A 26,563-nucleotide genomic window follows, 5' to 3' on the forward strand; every position below is an offset into this window, starting at 1 on the left:
GTATGTATGTATGTATGGTTTTCACGCATAAACTACTGGACCGATTTCAAAAATTCTTTCACCATTAGAAAGCTGCATCTTCACTGAGCAACATAGGCGATATTGCATTTTCAAAAAAATTAGAGATCCTTACCAAAAATGCAATAATGTAACCCAAGGTGTAAAAAATTCCTTAATAAAAATGCTGTCATCGCGTGCGCTGCGGAATCTATTGAAGATAGAACAAAAAAATGTTCTGCGGTATTATAGAATGGATCAATATCTAAAAGAAAGTCCGCGATACCATATGTCCATCTTCAGTAGTTATGTTACTACAACAACTTTTTTACGTTTTCAAAGTAAATAGAAGTGCCGACAGTAATCAAACCATGTTATCCATACACATATATTAATCTTTATCCCATTAATTAATGATGTTCTATTATAGACTGTTTCAATACCAGCAAAATACTTTTTAAATAAAAAAAAATTGGATATTCCATTCAAAACATATAACGAATTTTTAAAAGTGTCAATCTACAGAAAATAGTAGGTATGTATAATGAGCAGGCGTAGTGCGGGACGGGGTGAAGGTGATTTTCATGTGATTAAAAATTAAACCTATAGTAGACTTTTCACTGTCACGATATCGCTATCTATGCGGGTGAAACCGCAGGGCATTGCTAGTAAAATAATATAAACGTTCAAATAATATAAAGTGAATGCCTGGCAATGGATATAAAATGCAATTACATTGAAACACATTAAAATACACTTCATAAAGAAGGTTCACTGCAAATCCGTTGTATTTAACCCTCTACTACCTGACCCTAATTTCTTATACGTAACTACCTACTTGGAGTCTCTCAGACTCCCATACTTTGAACTCTTAATAAACAAAAACAATTATAAATGAAAATAAATTAAAAGAAACATGTTATAGCTTGAACACTTCTTTATTTCTTAAAAGTAAAAAAAATACATATAACCTTGTACTTAAAAAGGCTTATACTTAAAAACTACACTTTTTTTTAAAGTAAGCAAAATTTTTTCAAAAATTTTACACTTTTGATAAATGAGATCTTTAAAAAAACTAACAAAAATTAGGAACTCTCTTCATAAATTGTTTAAAGTTTAGTAATTAATCAACATAATGTGACACAAATTTTTGGCAAAAAAGAATTTTTTTTATAAAATTGCAAGGCTCAAACTTTACAATTTTTCCCGGTATATTGAGCACGCCGTGTAGGAGCACTGCAGGCATGTAGGCTTCTTATATATGAAACACAAGTACTGCGTCTTAAGTTTTTTTTTCGGGTCACATGTGAAGCAGTACTTGCGTATTGCCAACTTTTCAGGTGCTTCATAACTACATCCTGCATCTGCATCTCTGTATCCGATGCAGAATCACAGGGAAGAACACAATTTTCTTCAGTATCTTCCTCGTGTCCACTGCACAGTTCATCAAAACATTCTTCTTCGTTCGAGGAAAGGTCCTCCTCCAACCAACGATCAATATTTTTATCATTCGAGGTCATTTTAAACTAAAACAGAAAAAAAAAGTTTCATGAAAAAGTCACGTAACTACCTACCTGGAGTCTCTCAGACTCCACGACATAGTTTTTTACTCACCAAAACACAGCGCGCGCGCGTATGACCTCGACGAGTTCAGGCGCGGTACTGCAGGCAGAGGGGCGAAGGTACACGGACACACACCGTTCAAATACATTTGCTTGTAAAGATATAGACAAAAATAAGACTGCTGGAGTCTGAGAGACTCCGGTCAGGTAGTTGAGGGTTAATTATTAAGATACCTAATAAGTAATAATTAAAAACAATATTGATTTCACTTTTATAATAATTAAATCTGTGATTTCAGTTATCGATAAAAAAGAGGAGCTGCTATTTAGTCGTAAATGCGTAACATACAGCTCGTATTAACAACAGAAATAAAATATAAACCCACAATTAGGAAAAATACTTAAAGCTTTATGCTAATAAAAGAATTTCCAATTCCGGTGAAGAATTTTCGAAGCTTATATTATACTAGCTGCGCCCCGCGGTTTCACCCACGTGGCTCCGCCCCTGTTGGTCTTAACGTGATGATATGTCGCCTATAGCCTTCCTCGATAAATGAGCTTAACACCGAAAGAATTTTTCAAATCGGACCAGTAGTTCTCGAGATTAGCGCGTTCAAACAAACAAACAAACAAACTCTCCAGCTTTATAATATTAAATGCATAGATTACCATTATCTAGAAGTATTGGAATCCTGTTTTACCCAAGAAAATAATATAGATAAGTTCCTCCTATGTAAACCCCATAAGCCACTTATAAACCTAAGAAAAATCTTTCTTAAATCAGCAAAGAACAAACACTATTGTAATTCTACAATATCTAGAAAATTCCAAGAGCTATTGGGTTTCACGGACGTTGTATTATACAGCACAAAGGCTAGGTCTCAAGAATCGACACTAGACTTGAGAAATTAGGTCATCTAGCTTATCGTTGTATTGATTTTTCCAACATTAGCATGATGGCGGAAAAATTCTTAATACACTTTGTGAAATATACATGTTTGATTCAATGTCCTGTAAGGAAGTATTTGTTGTTAGTATTTATGGCATGTAAAAAGTTTACCATATTTATTTATGTATTATGTTTAATAATGTATTTAAGTTATGTAAGAAAATATTCAGTGAATGGTTAGAATTTACTAATAATTAAAACTGCAGCTACAAATTACTCTACAATTGCTACGTACAAATAAGAACTCTATGTTAATTTTGTTTATATTATTTCATTGTATAAAACATGGATATTATAATATTACTAGCGGTCCGCCCCGGCTTCGCCCGTGGTACATATGAAAAATAGATGTTGGCCAATTCTCAGACTTACCCGATATGCACAGAAAATTTCATGAGAATCGGTCCACCCGTTTCGGAGGAGTATGCAGACTAACATTGTGACACGAGAATTTTATATATAAGAAGATTATTAACAAAGAAACTTTAACTTTACAAATAATGAGGAAGAACTAGTAATTGGCGTAATAAATTGAGTAATTATAAAACTTGTTCTTATTTTAAGTAACATTGAATGTACTAATTTTAAGCAATACTACCTAACAAGAATACATAAGCATATAGTTACAAAATGGCCATTTAAGTCCCACGCAATTTTTGTAGAGCACTTATATATGACTTTTAATATTTTAAAATGTAGAGTAAGTACAATTATGAAAGATAGAGTCAATTTTTTAAAGAATATCGTAATTGTAGAGTCCGCGCTCTACACCAATATTCCATAAATTGTGTGTAACACTAAATATGTTTGCGTGGCAAAACAAATCCTCCATAGCAAATCAAAACGGAGTCCCATTCAGTTTCAAGCGTCGGTTGACATCTAAAATTTATTAATACAAACCGGGAACCAGCCCACAGCTGCATACTGCAACCCGTGAGCCGATCAGTCTAGTTGCATCCTCCGCACCGGGTGCACGTATATAACGCGCGCTGTCGAAATATACAATTTGTTTGTCAACAATAATTCCATCGAATCATCGATAATTGCGTAACAACTCTCGCTGTTCTATTTTTATAATATATCTGTGTTTGTAAACAGTGATGTGCTTGTTATGAATAGAGCCGTTTCCCCCTTTTTGAAAACGTTCTATTTCTGTTTATCGTGGACGGTAGTGTTCGTAGTGGTAGTGATGTGAATTGAAATTGGATTCAATCATGTTTGGAGTATTCATTAGACGGTGGAAGCCTAAAAGGTATGTCCTACATTGTATCGATTATCGAGTTGTGGAATCGATAATTAGTTTCACTTTTATTAGCGGTTTCGTTTGTGAATGTTTAATAACAGTGTAGGTGTTGCCATTATTATGACACGCTTTTAGTTCAATAAAATAAACGTATAATGCACGAAAAGCGTGGGAATCTTGATTTACTTCGTCCGTTCCTTTCTCTCACGTTCTTTATTGAAATGTTAGAAATAGGTGTCAATAAGATAAACATTTACAAATGTGATTTCTAGATCGATAAAAACTTTTAGGATTATTATAAAAGCTTAGTCTTATTATTCCGAAAAAGCATAGATCACAACACACATTGGCTCTACATTTTATTTATCAAGAAAAAAAATAAAAGTTCGAAAATTATAAATATTGCTCTATAAAAGCATAAATAACTATCACCACACATTGGCTCTACATATTCATGGAAAAAAAAACATAATACATATTTGAAAATGTCAAACTTAGTTTAAACTTTGAGTGATAGAGTTTGTGTACTTTGTAGAGCAAATGGTATCGACTGCGAACGAACTCTTACATGAAGAATAAGACAAACAGCTGGTTAACCAGGGTTTATAAAGTTTAACCCAGTACAAATATAATATTTTTACATATTTTTCTTCGTTAATTGTTATTGAGTGTTTGATAAGATGTGTAATGTTAGTTATAAAATAAATATATTTGAATAATTGGCTCTATTAAAAATATATTATAATTCTATGATAATTAATAGGTATTAACTGCATTAGATAGTTTCAAGGAGGACTAAAAAATATACAAACATTACAAGAATAATTGAAATACTTATTTGACTCTACCATCCTCAATTCGTCTATAAAACTTAACGATTTAAGTTTAAATTTAAATTTGTAGTTAGATGCCAGTTTGTCTTCAATCTAAATAGCTAATTCCAAGTAAAATTAGTAGCATAACTACTTTATCGTTTCATTTTAATTAGGGTTGTCGGATAGAGATCGCTACCAAGTGATAAGCCCGGCGTTAGTTGGTCACTACTTACTTTTATGAATATTATAAATTTTATTTTATTCGTAATTTTAGGAATTAGGTCACCAGAATAAAGGGTTTAATTCTAAACCCTAAATAATAAAAAGTATCGAATAATAGCATACCTTTTGCTGTGTTTTGCTTAATAGTTGGAAAATGAAACATGATTAGGAAAACAATACATATTTTCTTTTAGTATTCCTTTTTCAATAAATTAGAATCCATTTATATGTATATTCCGAATTAAAACCTCTTTTCCAATCTGAGAAAAGGATATATTTCTTCTCATATCTTCTTTTATTGTTCTAAAACACATTCACACCACGAATCTGTCCTGTGGGATTTTGCATAAAAACTGTAGGGACACACATATGCAATTCGCTGATCGAACTTTTTGTATATGTGTGCGTCCACATTGTTTCCCCGACGCTTTCTACATTTTATTAGAATTATAGTGCATAACGGCTAGCTTAAACAACACATATTGTAAAAAAGGATTAAAGTAAAGGCGTTATTATTTGGGCTACCTTGGGGGCAGCAGCACTACACAACAAAAACTATTTTAAATATTTAAATAAACTATAATATTAGGTGGTATACCTTGTTACATAAACCGTAACCGTATCGTACTATATACATATCTATATGTTTCACTTGCAATTTCTTAACCACACATTCGGTATCTTTATATGTTCAGTAGCACCGCCCGCGGCTTCGCCCGCGTTTCCAAAGAAAAACCCGCATCGTTCCCGTTCCCGTGGGATTTCCGGGATAAAACCTATCCTATGTGTCCAAGTCCGGGATAAAACCTATCCTATATGTGTGCTAAATTTCATTGTAATCGGTTCAGTAGTATTTGCGTGAAAGAGTAACAAACATAATCACATCCATCCTCACAAACTTTCGCATTTATAATATTAAGGAAGCGGAAGTTAAGGACGCATATACAAATTGACGCGCATCAATTTTACGTTTTGAGTCTTACTACTACACGTGCACGGCTCACACACACAGCCAAATGCGAGAAACGACGAAATTATGACTAAACTGACACGACTTGATAATTGAACTTATTTTTATTGCCATGTTTTTTTTTTTTTTAATTTACTTTGATTTGTTTGTAACGTTGAATGGTCACAAAAGTAGATACCATTTACCTAATTTCATTGGACAGTGATTGATTGGTAAACAAGTACTTGCCAAAGTGTACTTCGAAGACGGCTACTGGAACTAATAGATGATTAGAGCTACGTGTACCAAGTTTGGGCTCATTTTGTTAGTTATGTTGAGACCTTACCTCCGGACTTGATGGAGTGACCTGAAGGTGTACTTCGAAGACGGCTACTGGAACTAATAGACGAGTAGAGCTAGGTATGCCGAGTTTGGGCTCGTTTTGTTAGTTACGTTGAGACCTTACCTCCGGACTTGATGGAGTGACCTGAAGGTGTACTTCGAAGACGGCTACTGGAACTAATAGACGAGTAGAGCTAGGTATGCCGAGTTTGGGCTCGTTTTGTTAGTTACGTTGAGACCTTACCTCCGGACTTGATGGAGTGACCTGAAGGTGTACTTCGAAGACGGCTACTGGAACTAATAGACGTGTAGAGCTAGGTATGCCGAGTTTAGGCTCATTTTGTTAGTTATGTTGAGACCTTACCTCCAGACTTGATGGAGTGACCTGCAGGTGTACTTCGAAGACGGCTACTGGAACTACTAGACGATTTGAGCTAGGTGTGCCGAGTTTGGGCTCATTTTGTTAGTTATATTGAGACCTTACCTCCGCAATTGATAAAGTGACCTGCAGGTGTACTTCGAAGACGGCAACTGGAACTAACAGACGAGTAGAGCTAGGTGTGCCGAGTTTGGGCTCGTTTTGTTAGTTATGTCGAGACCTTACCTCCGGACTTGATGGAGTGACCTGAAGGTATACTTCGAAGACTGCTACTGGAACTAATATACGAGCTGAGCTAGGTGTGCCGAGTTTGGGCTCGTTTTTTTAGTATATAATTTTGTTGTGGTATCAAATGCAAGTGGGTTTTCGAAAACTAGAAAGAAAATACTTTTATTTGGCACATACATATACTACTGATAGGTACTTGCAAATACTTTTTAAGTTCCAATATACTGAAACATTACTATAAATAAAATGTTGTGTGGTTTTATGAAACCACGGTAAAAGTGAAACTGTTCGAACGGTTCCGAACACTGCTTTGTGTAGCGCATGTCGCGTGCTGAGTAGGTATAACTACTCGGCAGCCGCGATACACGCGACATGCGCTACACAGACCAAAAAGTTTGAGACGATGTAATAAAAGTTTCACTTTAATAAAATCTATCAAAAATCTTATATCATACGTATATAATATGTATCTTTATTTATATCTAACTAGCGACCCGCCCATGCTTCGCATGGGTGCAATGGCACGGCCGCGGTGGCCGGCCGGTACTGCCGCAAACGCTACGTCCCGCAATTTTTAAATCTGTAATATCTTCGAAAATATTCACTTAAATCATACGGTGTAAAGGGCCATATAGATCTATATTAAATGAACAATGTATTTAAGGTATTTAATTGGTTAAGAATTAATGCTGTATTGGTTAAAATCGCTTCGAAAATTAGCCATTAATTGTCGTAAAAAGTAAATGACAAAAAAAAGTAATTGTGGGTTATCCATAAGAGATAGACATATACCATCACGGACTTTTCCGTAGACTTTTTCAATGTGTACAATACTTAGTACATTATTTTGATAGAACTCGTAGGGTTCAGCCTGCGTTTGCAATGTAAGCGGAATAAATGTTATTATTTACGACATCACATTAGAAACCTCAAAAATAACAGTACTTTTCCACTATTTAATGGATGTTATTATACATATAAACCTTCCTCTTGAATCACTCTATCTATTAAAAAAAAAACCACATCAAAATCCGTTGCGTAGTTTCAAATATTTAAGCGTACAAAGGGACATAGGGACAGAGAAAGCGACTTTGTTTTATATGTACTATGTAGTGATGATAGTGATAATATAATGTATCTATCTATTTATAATCAACTAGCGGTCCGCCCCGGCTTCGCCCGTGGTACATATTTCGAAATAAATATAAAACATAGCCTATGTTCTTTCTCAGGGTCTAAAGATTATCTGTGCCAAATTTCATCAAAATCGATCCAGTAGTTTATGCGTGAAAACCATACATACATACAAACCTTTCCTCTTTATAATAATATACTAGCGACCCGCCCCGGCTTCGCACGGGTGCAATGCTGATACTAAATACACTACAGAAAAATTGTGAACGTTGTATAGGTATAAAAATATAGCGGCCCGCTCCGGCATCGCAATTCGCACGGGTATAAAATACATAGCCGGGTGGCCGCAAACGCTACGTCCCGCAATTTTTAAATCTGTAATATCTTCGAAAATATTCACTTAAATCATGCGGTGTAAAGGGCCATATAGATCTATATTAAATGAACAATGTATCCATGGTATTTAATTGCTTAAGGATTAATGCTGTATTGGTTAAAATCGCTTCGAAAATTAGCCATTATTTGTCGTAAAAAGTAAATGACAAAAAAAAGTTATTGTGGGTTATCCATAAGAGATAGACATATACCATCGCGGACTTTTCTGTAGACCTTTTCAATGTGTATAATACTTAGTACATTATTTTGATAAAACTCGTAGGGTTCAGCCTGCGTTTGCAATGTAAGCGGAATAAATGTAATTTTTTACGACATCACATTAGAAACCTCAAAAATAACAGTACTTCTCCACTACTAAATGGATCTTATTATACATATAAACCTTCCTCTTGAATCACTCTATCTATTAAAAAAAACCGCATCAAAATCCGTTGCGTAGTTTCAAAGATTTAAGCGTACAAAGGGACGTAGGGACATAGGGACAGGGAAAGCGACTTTGTTTTATACTATGTAGTGATGCCACTTTGCGTTGTAATTTTATAACTCAAGAACAGGCTCACCTATCCAAACAAAATGTTTAGGCTTTTTTCAGACTATTAAGTACATGGTTTATGTGAAGTTTGGTAAGGTAGAGTAGTGTATAGTATGGTAGAATAGGGTAAAGTAGTGTAGAGTAGAGTAGTGTAGGGTAGGATAGATAGGGTAGGGTTATGTAGGGTAAAAGATAAAAAAATGGATAAAACTCAAGAAAAACAATTCTTTTTAATTAATTCTTAGTTTTCATTATATTACTATGGCAATTTGATGAATGTTCCTGTAGTTCCATATTTCTTTTGAATCTTGGATTGGTCAATTCTGGAAGGAGGCTGTTCTTATAAAATCGAATTAAATGTGTCTTCATGTTCTCCTTCAAAAATTGATCGTCATATCTTTCCGGTTGCCCTTCGGGTGTATCATCACGACTACCTTCACGTAGCTCTAATCGTCTATTAGTCCCAGTAGCCGTCTTCGAAGTACACCTTCAGGTCACTCCATCAAGTCCGGAGGTAAGGTCTCAACGTAACTAACAAAACGAGCCCAAACTCGGCATACCTAGCTCTACTCGTCTATTAGTCCCAGTAGCCGTCTTCGAAGTTCACCTTCAGGTCACTCCATCAAGTCCGGAGGTAAGGTCTCAACGTAACTAACAAAACGAGCCCAAACTCGGCATACCTAGCTCTACTCGTCTATTAGTTCCAGTAGCCGTCTTCGAAGTACACCTGCAGGTCACTCCATCAAGTCTGGAGGTAAGGTCTCAACATAACTAACAAAATGAGCCTAAACTCGGCATACCTAGCTCTACTCGTCTATTAGTTTCAGTAGCCGTCTTCGAAGTACACCTTCAGGTCACTCCATCAAGTCCGGAGGTAAGGTCTCAACGTAACTAACAAAACGAGCCCAAACTCGGCATACCTAGCTCTACTCGTCTTTTAGTTCCAGTAGCCGTCTTCGAAGTACACCTTCAGGTCACTCCATCAAGTCCGGAGGTAAGGTCTCAACGTAACTAACAAAACGAGCCCAAACTCGGCATACTTAGCTCTACTCGTCTATTAGTTCCAGTAGCCGTCTTCGAAGTACACCTTCAGGTCACTCCATCAAGTCCGGAGGTAAGGTCTCAACGTAACTAACAAAACGAGCCCAAACTCGGCATACCTAGCTCTACTCGTCTATTAGTTCCAGTAGCCGTCTTCGAAGTACACCTTCAGGTCACTCCATCAAGTCCGGAGGTAAGGTCTCAACGTAACTAACAAAACGAGCCCAAACTCGGCATACTTAGCTCTACTCGTCTATTAGTTCCAGTAGCCGTCTTCGAAGTACACCTTCAGGTCACTCCATCAAGTCCGGAGGTAAGGTCTCAACGTAACTAACAAAACGAGCCCAAACTCGGCATACCTAGCTCTACTCGTCTATTAGTTCCAGTAGCCGTCTTCGAAGTACACCTTCAGGTCACTCCATCAAGTCCGGAGGTAAGGTCTCAACGTAACTAACAAAACGAGCCCAAACTCGGCATACCTAGCTCTACTCGTCTATTAGTTCCAGTAGCCGTCTTCGAAGTACACCTTCAGGTCACTCCATCAAGTCCGGAGGTAAGGTCTCAACATAACTAACAAAACGAGCCCAAACTCGGCATACCTAGCTCTACTCGTCTATTAGTTCCAGTAGCCGTCTTCGAAGTACACCTTCAGGTCACTCCATCAAGTCCGGAGGTAAGGTCTCAACTCTCATCATAACTAACAAAACGAGCCCAAACTCGGCATACCTAGCTCTAATCGTTTATTAGTTCCAGTAGCAGTCTTCGAAGTACACGTTCAGGTCACTCCATCAAGTCAGAAACTAAATATGAAATTTATAATCCCATAAGTATAAAATCTATAAATAAAATAAATGCGTGAAGGATCAAGTTTATTAGGTGAAATATTTTGTATTCGTACAGTGATCTTTTCGTAAACGAGGAGCTGCTTACAAGCGTCACAGTGTCTACTCACAACGGCGGCTGAGCGCAGACTAAATTACTAAAATATTTCATTCCAAATTGTGTTGCAATAATTCAAGGTAGTGACAAATAAAATAACCCTTATTTCAATGCAATAAGTATCACGCGTTACAGCTAAATATGTGAAAAAATAAGATTTGATTTTAATTTTTTTCTCAGCCTATTTGTAACATTTTGATAGTTTTATCTAGTACCTTTTTGAGTTAGACATGTCTACTTACTTAAAATATTTTTAAATAAATCAATTTGTTTTATTAAATACAAGAAAAATGTTCGTTTATTCAGCACGATATTGTCAATTTTGGGTGAAGAGGCAACGGAAATTATTTTTTTCAATATTATAAACCAAAATTTTCGACTTAAAATATAGTACCATTTAAAGATTAAGGAGTAATCTATTTATGGTAATTATTAGTTAAATTTGGTTTTGTACTATTTCGCCGCAAAATGCACCGAAAAACTGCGTATTTTTGTCAGATTCGTAAACGCGTCCTTAAACAACATCCCAGTTTTGGCAAATTGGCAACCACATATTACTAAATCTAGCAACGAACACTGCGTATATAAATATTAAACTTGTTTATTATATTTAAAACCTGTTAAAACCAGAAATAAATTAATTAAATGCACGATAACATCCTCATACATTGAAATCACTATCAATGAATGGTTATTGACATTATAAATTTCATATTAATGGCTTCAAATAGTACCTAATCCATATATTTTAATAAAACCTGCCAAGTGCGAGTCGGACGGGCGCACGAGGGGTTCCGTACTATCATCTGTAAAACTTTATTGTATGTAGACCCTCCTTAATGTTTCTTTTTTTAATTTTTAGTAGGTATTTGTTGTTATAGCGGCTACGGAAATACATCATTTTTTGAAAATTTCAGTTTTCTAGCTATCACGATTTATAAAGCCTTATATCCACTTGAGCATGCTCAGGCGAATGAGCGGCTCATTTGGCCGAGCCGCTCAAGTGGAGACGCCTGAGCACGCGCGGCCCGAGCATGCTCAGGCGTCTCCACTAGAGCGGCTCGGCCAAATGAGCCGCTCATTCGCCTGAGCATGCTCAAGTGGATATAAGGCTTTAGATGCAGTCTGTACATTGACAGACAGACATACAGCGGAGGCTTTGGGTACGGAACCCTAAAAATGCTGTGCAATTAGCTTAAAAACGTTAAACTGTGTTGGGATCAAATTAAGTGCATTTTATTACAGCGGTATGTAAATACGTAGCTTTGAAGTAAGGTTGGGAAAAATTCTTTGTTTCTAACGAGCGGTGGTGGTGATAGGGCTGTCGACGGTGTCTATTGCTATTCGTATCGGTATATATTTATTTTGAATTGTATTACTTCGGTATGTAATGGTTTTTCTGTATTCTATTATTTTAAATTGCAATCAAAGCTGTATGTATTTTAAAGTATTACTTCGGATTAGTTACTTATAAATATAATATTATTTTTTGATTAGTTACTTATAATCTTAATATACCTAATATAACTAGGATAGTATCGTACGTAAATTATGTTACGTTCGGTGTTATTTGTGGTGAAAACTTTAATTTCAACCTTTTTGTACAAAAATATCAGTTAAATTATCAGGTATAATAATTATATAAAGTGTAAACCATACGTAAGTATAATAATATGATACAACTTTAAACAGACATTCCTAAAATCTGAACTCTCAACAAACGTGCACGATAAAAGGTATATGTACTTTTTTCTTTTTTATAAAGCTGAAGTGGCAACCCTACGTCGCTTAGTTTTTGTAAAGGCTTTGCGGCCTGCATTCTGGCTCTTTTGTGCGCAAGGTATTTTGCAAACGTCACTTCGAAATAGAGATATAGTTAACTACCTGTATGCACGATAAAAACGTTTTTTTGCTTTTATTTTTTTTTACCAAACTCACTGAATTTTAAATTGTATTATTTTTCTGTTCGAGCGGGTTACCAGATTGGTGCTTCGTTTGATAGTAAGCGATCATCACCGCCCATAAACATTTGAAGAGGTAGGTAGACCCTTTGCGTTGTCCGCTTTTAAGGGATAAGGAAAGGATCAAATTCAAATTCAAATTATTGTGATACGAATAAAGGAAGTTCTTCCACTCACTGTACGAAATACAGTACCTAACATTCGTATGCTATTCTATGGGGAAGTGGTACGTTTAAAATATAGTGGTATGTTTAAAATATAGTTAAACAGGTGGAGGAAGGCATCTTTATTCCATTAACTTATCCTTCGCTCCAGAAATATAAAATATTAAAGAAATGTAATTCATATTTGTATAGGTATTGTTTTAATTTAAAATAGTTCAAAAGAATTTTCGTCGTCGTCACTCACGACGCTGAAATCCTTTGCTATAGAATACTAAAATTCACAAAAAATATACGCACAATCAAGCCTATTTGATACAGTACCTACGCAATTGTTTACCGCTGACCCACATACTGAGTATTTATTCTGATTATAATGCAAATGATATAAAATTTCACAAGCGTGTCGTTATTATAATTAAACAACGTAAGCATATCGTGGCGAGAACGTGATTTCTATGTAGTTAGTTTATTTGCTGAGAGTGTGTTTTTTTTATACTAACTGTTGGTTGCGACTTTGTCTGTAAACCCAGAAGTATGACATAAATATCGCTCTATCATTTAGTATTTAGTAGTTGACAGAGCGTACTTCTATGCATGCCAATTTTTTGGCAAAAACTCCCACACATTCGTTTTTCTTCTGCATAATATGATGTACCTACTTCACTACTAGAGACACCTGCCGCTGTCTATAACTATTTTACAAAAGGAAGAGGGGTGACTATTTATTATTTAAATGCTCGAACTTCGTACCTATCTAGTAATCTAGTAAATCGATTTGAGGGTGCTTTTCATGAATATATTTGTTTCCATATAATGTACTACCTAGTTGGTATGTGAAGAGCATCACGTACATATTAAACGGTTAAATAAACTTTGAAGTCTGTCCAGTAGTTCTTGAGTTCTTTAATCGCTCTCAAATAAAGAAAATAACACTTTAGCTTTATTATTAGTAGGTATAGTATCGCTTAGGCTAATCTTTATTTGATTATCTCGATTTTAACAGTCTCCGCTAAAATCTATTTCACATAAGATCAAAATCACATATTTAACATTAAAATAATTAATATAATAAGATATGAATATGTTCTAGTTTCGCGTCCATGCTCCGGTTTCGATACTCATGTTACTCGCATTTCATCACGCGAATTGAGTTGCATCGCCCAAGGTTTAGCGCTTGATGTGGTACGTGTGTTTATTTAGACGTTCAATTTTAAGAGTTTTATTATCTATGTTGTGTTTGAGATAGAAATTACACTTAAAATGAAGTACATTTTAGGTGTAATTTCTAACAGGTAAATTGATTGAAATGCTTTTGTGGCAGTCGTTAAAAGCAAATATGAGTATAAATATCTACCTATAATAATCATAATTACACAAATAAAAATATGTTGATGTGTGAAAATTTGATAAAAGTTGGCATAAAATCTTTAGCCGAAAAACTCAAGCAAAAAAAAACTCAAGCTAAATTATAGCAATCATTACGAATTAAGGAACTTTAAATTGGCACCTGTATTATAAATTACTGTAAAAATAATACAGAATAAAATAATGTGGAACGAAGAGACAATCGAGAGATTTTATCTTAACGGTTCATCGCAATTATGGATTCTTTTTATATCGTATCGATCACACGGACATGTTTTATTATCTACATATTAATAATATTATATTAAATACGCTGTGAGTCACGTATTTTCATATTTTAGGTGTTCCTATAGGTAAATACTAGAGCCAGATATTGTAAGAAAAACATTTTTTTTTCGATGTCTAATTATGTTAATAGGTAGGTTAAATATATATGTAATTAAATACATACTAAGATTTCTCCAATTTTACTCCTTTGAAAATTTCCTACCCTGGACAGAAGCATTGAGTGCTGTTTTAAATTTAAATACAGCTAAAAGCACTACCTTTACAATTTACAATAATACGTACTATAACTGTTTCAACGTAAGTTCTCATATTAAAATTTAGATTTGTTGAAAGTATGTTTCATCGCAATAGACACAGGTGAATTATTATAATAGTTTCGCTGAATTTTAACTACCGGGCATTCTAGTAATAAAAATAATAACTCTTCTACTGAATAAAGATGTTTTTTTACTCTGACGGCTTATATCTTTAATTTTATTAGATTTACGAGTCTATAGCTAGTATTCCAGTAGAAATTTCTATAGAAATAGGTCACGCCAATTCGAAAGAACGAAGTACAGTTTATTGAAAATAATTTCATAAAATCTGATGAAAATTCTACACAATAGTGCAGTACTTGAAAGCAACTCACGAATTGAGCTGTTTAGATTTATAAAAGGTTTAAAATATGACCTATAAATTTCTATGAAATATACTTGAGTGTAATGTAATATCCATAAAGTTACAAGAAGGTATATAAATAAACATATAGTTATCAGAACTGTAAACATATTAGATTCTATAGCGTGGTATAGCTTACTGCTTAATGCTTATGTCCACGGTACATAAAATGAATATTACCTCATCAAGCTATTTATTCTTATTTCACTACGACATTCTACTACTATTAAAATATTATAAGATGAAATAAATAAAAATAACCCATACGGATGTAATTTAACCTTTACTGGTATATTTACTACTATGTAACAAATTATTGAAAAACATAATCTGGCTTTTTCAAATAGGTACCTATCTATGTAAAAAAAAAGACGTGTGGCACTCGGGGACTGCCGCGGTAAAGCTATTGCATAGCATGCCTTCAAACCACACCTCCGTGTCCGTCGGAGTGGGGAGCGTGAGGTTTTATCGTTACGGAATTTCTGGATTCGGTCCCCGCGCTCAAGGCCCGCGATAGAAGCTATGCAATAGCTTAACACAGGATAATAATTATAAATATAATTTGGAAAATCCAAAAGTGCACGCCTCATAATTTTTTTTAATAAATATTTATTAATTATTATTTTTGTTTATTTAATAACAATTAAACCACATCGAATCAGACCCTGAAAAATGAAAGGGTTCTATTCCTGAGCATACTCAAGCGTAAGAGAAAAAAAAAGACTCGATTAGTAAAGTATTTCGGTCGCTATCGTGTTAACAAGAAAAAGGATCCGCACATACAGACACACGGACGTCCAAGACAGAACTTTTTTAAACTGTTTTTAGGGTTCCGTAGCCAAAATGGCAAAAACGGAACCCTTATAGTTTCGTCATGTCCGTCTGTCCGTCTGTCCGTCTGTCCGTCTGTCACAGCCGATTTACTCGGAAACTATAAGTACTACAGTGATGAAATTTGATGGGAATATGTGTTGTATGAACCGCTACAAAAATATGACACTAAATAGTAAAAAAAAGAATTGGGGGTGGGGCCCCCCATACATGTAACTGAGGGATGAAATTTTTTTTTTCGATGTACATACCCGTGTGGGGTATCAATGGAAAGGTCTTTTAAAATGATATAAAGTTTTCTAAAAAACATTTTTCTTAAAGTGAACGGTTTTTGAGATATCAGCTCTCAAAGTCGTAAAAAGTATGTCCCCCCCCCTCTATTTTTATAACTACGGGGTATAAAATTCTAAAAAAAATAGAGGTGATGCATGCTAATTAACTCTTTCAACGATTTTTGGTTTGATCAAAGTATCTCTTATAGTTTTTGAGATAGGTTGATTTAACTGTAATTTATTATATTTGCTGCTACGGAACCCTTTGTGCGCGAGCCCGACTCGCACTTGGCCGGTTTTATTTAACTAGTTTAAATAACAAAAATGACATCAAAAATATCATGAACGTTAAAAATAGTGTTTTTTCTTAATATGTGTGTGTATGTATTATCTTACAAGTGCAATGTATGATACATAAAGACATTTTAAGTTTGAAAAATCAGATGTTTTGCGCGAAGCGACAGTAGTACCCACCTCAACGCTTCGCTTATGAGGCGTGCAATAATATTATATTTCACTCTTCAACACAAACACCTTAAAACCATTAGATTCCTCAACTTAAAATGCAAACACAAGAGAGCAAAATGTAACCGCAGCAGGAATTACATATAAGAAATATTTCAGTCAGGTGGTCACTGTGTTACTGACCCAGTTACGAAGAAACCTACAAATTACAATATGTTCGAAGCTCATTCACTCGCACCTAATCCGTGTTTAACATGAAATATGATAGTTTTGCGAGGAAGACTTATATTGTCCATATGGAGGAATTCCTCCTGCTTATATGATGATTTTCTAAGGTCATCTGCGACATTTTTCTTTGGGAGGGTTAGGGTTTTTAAAATGTCCTCTTGTTTTTATAAATCGTAGAATATGTTATGATAATCGAAGATGAAAAAAACAAATATGTGTAATGGTAAAGCCATATTTTCTTTCTTTTACTATTGCCACGTCGTCTACTCTATTGTTGGTTCTGAGTTTAGACAAGTAACACACAGTAAACATATGATAGTAGATTTTCATCTGTAATACACGTAAGTATTGATTTTAAACGGCCCATTTATTATTCTGCCCGTACCTTCACTCGTATGGAAGATGAGTAAAAGTTTTGGTTGTTAACTATAACTGTGCAAAATTTTAGCCCGATCTGATCAACCATGTAGAGAGAGAATCAAATATTTATTTACCCTTAGAAGCTTTCGCTTACCTATTACTTATTAAAAAAACTGAAGAGTTTGTTTGTTTGATCGCGTTAATACAGCAGGAACTACGTTACTATCGCAGGAACTACTGGTCCGATTTTTCAAATCGGACCAGTAGTTCCTGAGATGCCGCGGGGCACAGCTAGATTATTATAAAAGTCAAATAGGCTGGGTTAGACATAAATAAAAAGAAAATCCTTTTGCATTTAACAATGTATGACAAATATCTTTTCAACAATAAGTATTGAAGAAGCATTGTGGTCAAACACCCTGAGTCATGCACAACAATGCACTGGCCCTTAATTGTGGTATAAAATTTAAATAAAAAGTTATTTTTGTACTACGTTCCTGTGTGATTTTTTTTCTTTTGTTTAAGTACTTCGTTGTATAGTTCTTATAATTAATAACATTTATTCAGGATGAAGGATAAAATAAAATTATGGAAAAATATATTTCGACAATTATAATTCAGATACATTTGTATGTAAGTAAATTATTATTACTTTCGTTAAATAACATAACGTACGTTACGCTTATTTCACAGGTTGATTTTTTGCTCTAAAAATTCGTAACTATTTTATTTTCATAAAGTCTAGGTACTTTATCAAAATATTAACTAAATATGTACTTATCCATTATAATATTAAAGTGCTTATTACAGTAGTGATAATTTTTGTTGATTTAATTTAATATTGCTAGGTACAAGATAAAAAACATAAAAATATAATACTGATCCTACTTGAAAAAAAAAACTGTAATCATTGGTAATCATTATAATATTACTTCATATTTCAAAGGAGTTTCAAAGGCGATTTATTGTGAAGAGCTGTCAGATCTATTGACGTTAGTTGCTCTTTCTCAGAAAAAACTTTTTAAAGTATAGATACTTTTTTTTACTAAAGGTTCTTAACCTCGATTAACATGTTAGTTTTTTATCTTGGTTGAACTCACGAATTACCTAAGAATCGTTCGTGGTTTCTTTCGCGTAACAAAATAAAAAAGTTTATAATATACTACTAGATTTCTGCCAGCGGCTTCGCCCGCGTAGTCATAGAAAAACCCGCATAGTTCCCGTTCTGTATGTATGTCCGGGCTAGGCTCAAAAAGTACTGCATGGATTTACTTCAAATTTCATACATAGATAGCTAGAGACCTGAGAAATTACATAGGAAAGTTTTTATCCCAGAAATCCCACGGGAACGGGAACTATGCGGGTTTTTCTTCAACTACGCGGGTGAATCCGCTGGCGGAAGGCTAGTAGAGGAATAAAAAACCGCCCGTGAGACGATAATTCATAATACATAACATAACTTAATTTCAATGATATAAATTAGGGAGAAGAAAAACCCGTGTCACTCTTGAATTGTGATTCTGTTTGTGAAATATTTTTCAAGATCGGATCAACAATACCTCCGAATGTAAAAAGTTTGAAACTTTATGTCTATCTACAATATAAGTAGGTAGAGAAAAACATTTGTCTAAATTAAGTTGTTCTTTCATAAAAAACACTATCTAATCATGTGATCAAAATCTGACAGACTTCCACGGAAGTGTAAATTTGATGAAATAGTTTTGCCGTGTGCTAAAAAAGTAGAAGATGGCTACCATGATGCCACGCTCCTGACGTTTGATTTATCGAAGTGGTTGCGGTTATTTTAATGTTTAATGGCTGTTATGAAATCGTGGGACCACACAGGTGGATATTTATTTCTAGATACCATTCGATAACCTATTTATTATTGTTTCTGTAACAGTTTAAATGTATACTAGTTAATATGGTGATGTAAGAAATATAATTCGTATATAATAATAATAGTATAATATAGTACAACCTAATAATAAGCAGCTCTATATAATTTCCTTGATACACCTACAGATTTTTCAGCGGATTATTTGTATGTACTTATAGGGTTAATCGGGAGGCACCTCATGTACCTACATGTTTATGTACCTACATGAAAGTAGGTAAGTATATAATTTTTTTTAAACAAATCTATAGTAATAAATAAATCGCAAACAAAATTATATTTCATGCCCGAAGTCTAACTACTTAGAACACAGATTAACAAACGGTACATACCATTCTCATAAGTCCACGAAATAACCTGTTACGACCGTAATCGTATTGTTATATTTTTTGCACTATATTAGACGGATGATCAGCGTAATGTAGGTGAAGTGTCAGGGACCGTGAATGGCGGCTTTATTTAGCACAGATAATGTAGAATGCGAATCGAAAGGCGCTTTTGAAAATGGAATTTTACGATTCCTGTCACTACTCACAATTAAGTGCAATCTAGATGGCGCGAAATAAGATTAGTCCGGCAACTTAAGAGCTTTATATTGTTAATGAATTTAGATCGGATTTAGTAATGTTAAAATTATTATTTGAAATACAATTAGCATGCAATTAGCATTATTTGTTGAATTTATTCGACCACGTTTTTTGCGACGAAGGTTTCTTTTTTGGCAAGTTCGTAATTATTTCATTACAATTTATTATTATAAATAATATTTATATATAATTTATATTATAATATTATATGGATAAAAAATATTATTTTACGTTTTGGTTTCTCTTTATTTTTAACGTATTTTAAAAGCAGAGCTTAAAAAGTTATTTTAGTGATTTATTGATGAAATAACAGATGGTCTTAATATACATAAAATAGTTATCTATAAAATTGATATCTGTATAACAGCATAAGCTTTTTAAAAGTCATACGTTTTCCTACAATTGATATCGCTCAATAAAATCTTTAAACCTTGCTAACTGACAAGCAAGACGATCACCAGTCGGTGTGCACCGACCCTTATCAAATCCCGGGTTAGGGTGCACTCACACACATCAGTCACCGTCAAGTCACCGATGACTGATCGGTGACGGTTTGTGTACGTATCCACAAACACCAGTCACCGTCATGTTGTCCGTCAGTCACGTCGCCGGTTTGACTGAATCATTGAACACATACATCAGGTTAGTCAGTGATTAGACGTGTGTCACGCTAGAGAACATGTAGCAATTGACGGTAGCACGACGCTGACTGAACTGAGACGTGACGGCACCGGGTGAGTGGGGATAAAAGTATGATACATGTATGGAAAGATTATTTGACGTGCCTGACCGGTGACGTCACTGATAGATTTCGTGCCGGCGACTGTCGTGTGGGAACAGAGTCATACTAGACCTATTGATACATATTTTTTTTTAATCCTGTCCGGTGACGTGCCGTGACGGTGACTGATGTGTGTGAGTGCACCCTTAATTACGCGTTAAGATAACGGTAATCTACTGTTATTTAAATTCGCAATGAAATTGTTAGTGGTGACGGTGACACCAGATCTGACCCGCTTACAAAACCACGGGTTACAATCAATGGATTGACAGACAATGGCTTCTGCATAACGGTGTTTAAACGTAGTTTTGCTAAACAATGGTTTAAGGTCGATAAAGGAAGATTAGTTGGAACATAAGAATATACCTAATCGGATATCTAGGAGAGCCTTTGCTTTGCCTTTCTAAATAAAAAAAAAAATATTGGAATAAATTTAAGTTTTCGAGTGAAAAAATAAAAAAATCGATATATCCAGATCCATTTTTTGAGCTTAAATATAATTTTAAAAATAATTTGGAAAATCCAAAAGTGCACGCCTCATAATTTTTTTTTAATAAATATTTATTAATTATTATTTTTGTTTATTTAATAACAATTAAACCACATCGAATCAGACCCTGAAAAATGAAAGGGTTCTATTCCTGAGCATACTCAAGCGTAAGAGAAAAAAAAAGACTCGATTAGTAAAGTATTTCGGTCGCTATCGTGTTAACAAGAAAAAGGATCCGCACATACAGACACACGGACGTCCAAGACAGAACTTTTTTAAACTGTTTTTTAACTAGTTTAAATAACAAAAATGACATCAAAAATATCATGAACGTTAAAAATAGTGTTTTTTCTTAATATGTGTGTGTATGTATTATCTTACAAGTGCAATGTATGATACATAAAGACATTTTAAGTTTGAAAAATCAGATGTTTTGCGCGAAGCGACAGTAGTACCCACCTCAACGCTTCGCTTATGAGGCGTGCAAAAGCTAACTTCTTTTATAAAAAGAAGGGAAAGTTTTTAACGAGACTGGGTAAATTTCCGATTCTTTCCCTAATGTTGAAAAATGTTTTGTCAGTTTTCTTGGCTAGCACATCAAACGTTTTTTTAAATAACCATACACCAGTTATTAGTTATATTTAAGAAGCAACGAACTTTTAGATCAAAGCTTACCTATTACCAAATAGTCAATAATAGAATTATATGTTTTAGTGGTGTAAATATTAATATTATACAACAAATATTGTTTTTTATTTGGTTTTTTAATGGAATGGTAGTTTTTTAGACATTTATTTTATTTTTTTAGAGACAGAAAGTTATACATCTATACTAATATCATAAAGAGGAAAGGTTTTTCGCTTTTATTGCGAAATATGTACCACGGGCGAAGCCGGGGCGGACTGCTAGTAAGTTATAATTTATGCGCTAGTGGTGTGTTTCGTCAATTGTTTCATGATTAAGAAATTTCCCTCGTTCATTTTCTTTAATATCGTGATGATACATAATGCTGTGTAACATAATACATTGTATTTAACAAACGTACGTTTCAGCACAAGCGTGTAGCGGAACGGGAGTGAGAGTTGTAAGAATTAGAATTTTACTTTTAAACTATAAATAATAACGTCAAAATTAACGAGAGAAAAGTCAAGAAAACATTTTTGCCAAAATTCCAAAGTTGCGTTAACTAATTGCCTCATTCTGTACTGAATATGTTAACAATATCAACAATGCACGTAATACGTAAACCAATTAATGAAAACAAAACAAAATGTAATGAACACTCGTATTCGGAACTAATTAAGTCCGCGGCATGTTCTCGTACGCCGTAACATAATAATAAAGATTATAATAAAATGGCCGCCGAGTTGGATGCGCGCCAACTTTTAGCCTTGTCAATTATATCAAGATCTGTAACGCTACCCATATAACCCCCGCATGACCTATATTCTCATACAAAACAAGGGGCGGGGGAGGTCAAGCTAGCTGGTTTTTCGTAGTTCTAAATCGAAATGGCATGTGTTCCATTCTACAGATTATATTCAAGTTTTCGTGTTAGAAAATGTTTTATCTGTGCTATGTTGTTTATTGTCTGTTTTATTGATTTATGTTTTATATTTTTTAGTGTTTAATGGTGATTAAATTATTGTTAATATATTAAATGCTGAATAGATTGTGTTTTAGAGTAATGTGAATATGCTAAATAGTTTATTTAAGTTTTCTCTTCTGGTAATATTATTTTCTTTTCTTTTTATAAAGCACGTTCACGATTTTCAAGGAGAAACTTGATGATAAGCTTTCCATAGAATAAACTAGAACATTATCCATATCCATGCTTTGTTTTCATCACTTTTGCGCAAAAATGAAAGCCGTTAATTAATTTGTGAAAAATTTGGATGAAAACTTCGATATGAAAAGAAAAAATTTGAAAGAATCTGATGTCAAAACAATGGATTTTATTTAAATAAAAGAGGAATATAGACCGGGAGATACTGACACAAAATTTCGAGTCATTTGTAACAGGATGGCGGTTCTACAGGGGTCTTAGTACGCAATGACAAAAAGAAAAACGATGGTGTGAACACTGGTACCGGCGGCTTAGTCGCGTGGGCGTTAGTCGAACTCGTCGTAAAAATAGCGAAAGTCAAACGATTTGTAACACAAAAATTTTAGAATTTACCGATAGCCCATAAAAAGAAGTAGGCGGTAGTGTCATGCCATACTTTTCCGGTGTGACTTACAGCCCGCCATACCGACGCAAATGTGTTGATTTAAAAAAAAACAATTCAACCATTTGTACCAGGCTAACTTTTGCACAGGTAACCATCGTCGTGTAGCCATTTACGAAAATCACCATACCATACTTTTCGGACGATTCCAAATGGTCGCCATACCGCCGAAAATCTGCAAAAATTTTTTTTTTCGCCAAACTTTTTGTACCAGTATTGCATTTGGATTTTTGGAGAGTATTTGATAAAATGTGACCATTATTATATTTGCCATACTTCTAGTAGGGGGAAAAAGTGCTGCCATACTTCATAAATAAATTTATTATTAATTTATAGAAGTGAAGATTTCTACCACCTAGATCCTTGAAATTTTGTATTTATATTTGTTGAACCTCAAACTTATAGGAAAGATTAATGCCATACTGTTACAAATCGTTCAAAATACGAATAAAATCATACAATAAAAAAAAATCTTATACACATTCGCCACCTCCCACAGGTATGGCATTATCACACTTCTATTTATAATCATTCAGGAGTTGTTGAAAAAAAAATTTAGAGTGTTACAAATGGTTCGGCGAAAAAAAAAATTTGCAGATTTTCGGCGGTATGGCGACCATTTGGAATCGTCCGAAAAGTATGGCATGGCGATTTTCGTAAATGGCTACACGACGATGGTTACCTGTGCAAAAGTTAGCCTGGTACAAATGGTTGAATTGTTTTTTTTAAATCAACACATTCGCGTCGGTATGGCGGGCTGTAAGTCACACCGGAAAAGTATGGCATGACACTACCGCCTACTTCTTTTTTATGGGCTATCGGTAAATTCTAAAATTTTTGTGTTACAAATCGTTTGACTTCGCTATTTTTCCGACGAGTTCGACTAACGCCCACGCGACTAAGCCGCCGGTACCAGCGTTCACACCATCGTTTTTCTTTTTGTCATTGCGTACTAAGACCCCTGTAGAACCGCCATCCTGTTACAAATGACTCGAAATTTTGTGTCAGTATCTCCCGGTCTAATATGAGTTTATATTTTCCGCAATGAAGCTTTAACCAGTTGTTAAAAATGTTAAAATACAGTTTTTATCTACTTTTATTAATTTCATTAAGATATGAGCGGAGAAACGAGACTTAATTAGATAACAGGAGCTTTTATTATGTCAAAGAATTTTTATTTCGTAGCCAGTTTTTGTTATGCAAAATAAATAGTTAAACACGTTTGAACATCCATACAAAATACGATGTAAGATAATTTTATGGAAATGAGAAGGTTCTAGATTGTTTTAACTGTAAATTTATTTATGGTCTTTTTTACATTGAGATTTAATTCTGCTTAAATATTGTTAGTTAAATTTCACAAAAAAACCTACATAGAAATTATTTATAGTCATCTATCACACTTGACACGGATCGTTACACAATATATTTACCTAAAGACAATAAAAAGGTTATAAACTGTGATTGATTGTTTTATTTTACAACACAAACCAACTATAAACATGACAACACCAAAAAATACGTGGGCCCAATGTAGCAACACTAATCTCGTAAAATGGCAATCTAACCTAACATAGTATAAAGAGAACAAGTAAGTAAGCTATCTTCGAACAAAGATACATCGGCTATTTGTACGTGTACGCAAGCTTGTCGCACGCACACAACGCCGCTCAGTTCCTTCTCATGGACCGTTCTCGTGAGGGCCACGCCGCGCCATTGCTGTGAGCGGTCGCTATTTGTTTATACAATTATTTAAAATATCAACGTGACAAGTGAAAACAAGAAATAGTTTAGGTACCGTGCCCTCCTAAACGCCGGGAGTTGGCCTACTTGTTCTCTTTATACTATGCCAATACCACCGGTGTTGCGACATCAAAATAATACAACAAGAGAGCCGTAAAGCGGTATGCAAATACCTAATATCTGATACCTTATATCTAGAATGGAATAACTCGATCGTATTCCCGCACCGGTTCGTTAGGTAATCGATGTGATGTTGATATCACTTGATTTCATTACATGTTTAATAATTGTAGCTTGGCTTATCTTGTTTGAGAGGTATGTCGGTGTGGCTGATTTGTTGGGACTTTTAGTCTTGTCTATAATTACCTAAAAGGAGTTGGTAATACATTATTTTGGTTGGCAAATCTATACTCATATTATAAAGCTGAAGAGTTTGTTTATTTGAACGCGCTAATCTCGGGAACTACTGTCCGATTTGAATTTTTTTTTCTGTGGTGGATAGCCCATGTATCGAGGAAGGCTATATAGGCATCACGCTAAGACCAACAGGAGCGGAGCCACGCGGGTCAAACCGCGAAGCGCAGCTAGTTACCTATAAGGAGTAGGTAACATTGTTTTGGTCGGTCAATTCGTAAAATATAGGTATTATAAAATATGTAAATAGATATCCTTATGAATAATATTACACTTTTCTTATTTTTCTTTATGAGTTGTTGTAATGTATTTATTCCCTTTTGTGAAATACCTAGTGATATTCAATTAATAGATAAAATTCTAATCGTTTTATAGACATCATGTGGCACAATAATTGTAACTTTAATAGTTTACAAAGTTACGTATAATTTTCGTAATGTATTTAAAGTTCAACCGAGGAAGTTACATCCTTAACAAACTCTATACATTACGTAGGTACATTAGTTCATTAGTATATTCAATCACATTGTCGTATACAGTATTTATATATAAACAATAAACATATATTATGAAGGGGACGCCATGTCCCCTAGAGTATGGGGCAGATGTGGGCAGATGCATTTCACATTTGTTGTAGATAAGCAATCCCTGCAAAGATGACATGCAAAATCGTGAAGAATCATGCCACGTATTTGCGATTAATATCTAATGTTATAAATACTAATAGTTTGTTTGTCACGCGTTCATGGTTAAATCACTAATTTGGATAAAATGAAACTCTAGTTAACGACGCAGAATCAAATATCTATGGGCTACTGTTGTCTTTAGTCTAAATGTAAGGGCAACTGCAAAAGCAATGATATGCTCTGCCAGAAAGTGCTTAAAAACTCCAGGGATAAAAGGAAAAATATTTTTGTTACTAGAGTATTTTAGTTACAATGGTTAACCATAACCATTTTACAAAAATGCTCTCATAGAGATACGTGATGAATAGCAGGTTTTTCTTCAAGCTTCAGGCATTTGGGTAATCATCAGGGAAACATTATGAGTTACTACACTCTAATCTTAATTGTATATCTGGAATTGTATACAGTAGGAAGT

At 34.4% G+C, this 26,563-nt stretch overlaps 1 protein-coding gene across 4 annotated transcripts in view; it reads left to right on the forward strand.

Annotated features, from left to right (window-relative positions):
- LOC149485663 (uncharacterized) overlaps positions 1-26,563 on the forward strand; it is a 361,945-nt gene that overhangs the window by 20,412 nt on the left and 314,970 nt on the right. For 3 of the 4 annotated variants that reach the window (XM_089698914.1, XM_089698916.1, XM_089698917.1), the window contains exon 1: positions 3,437-3,760. The exons of the other annotated variant lie outside the window; for it this stretch is intronic. In XM_089698914.1, the coding sequence (XP_089555040.1) occupies positions 3,723-3,760 (38 nt within the window). In that variant the 5' untranslated portion in view covers positions 3,437-3,722. Of the gene's footprint in view, positions 1-3,436; positions 3,761-26,563 lie in introns of those variants that run through there. 4 annotated transcript variants of the gene reach the window in all.

Source organism: Colias philodice, chromosome 9, assembly GCF_061535455.1.
Source record: "Colias philodice isolate Cphi_HAF_F1 chromosome 9, ilColPhil1 Martin Lab GWU primary, whole genome shotgun sequence".
NCBI classification, from domain to species: Eukaryota; Metazoa; Arthropoda; class Insecta; order Lepidoptera; family Pieridae; genus Colias; species Colias philodice.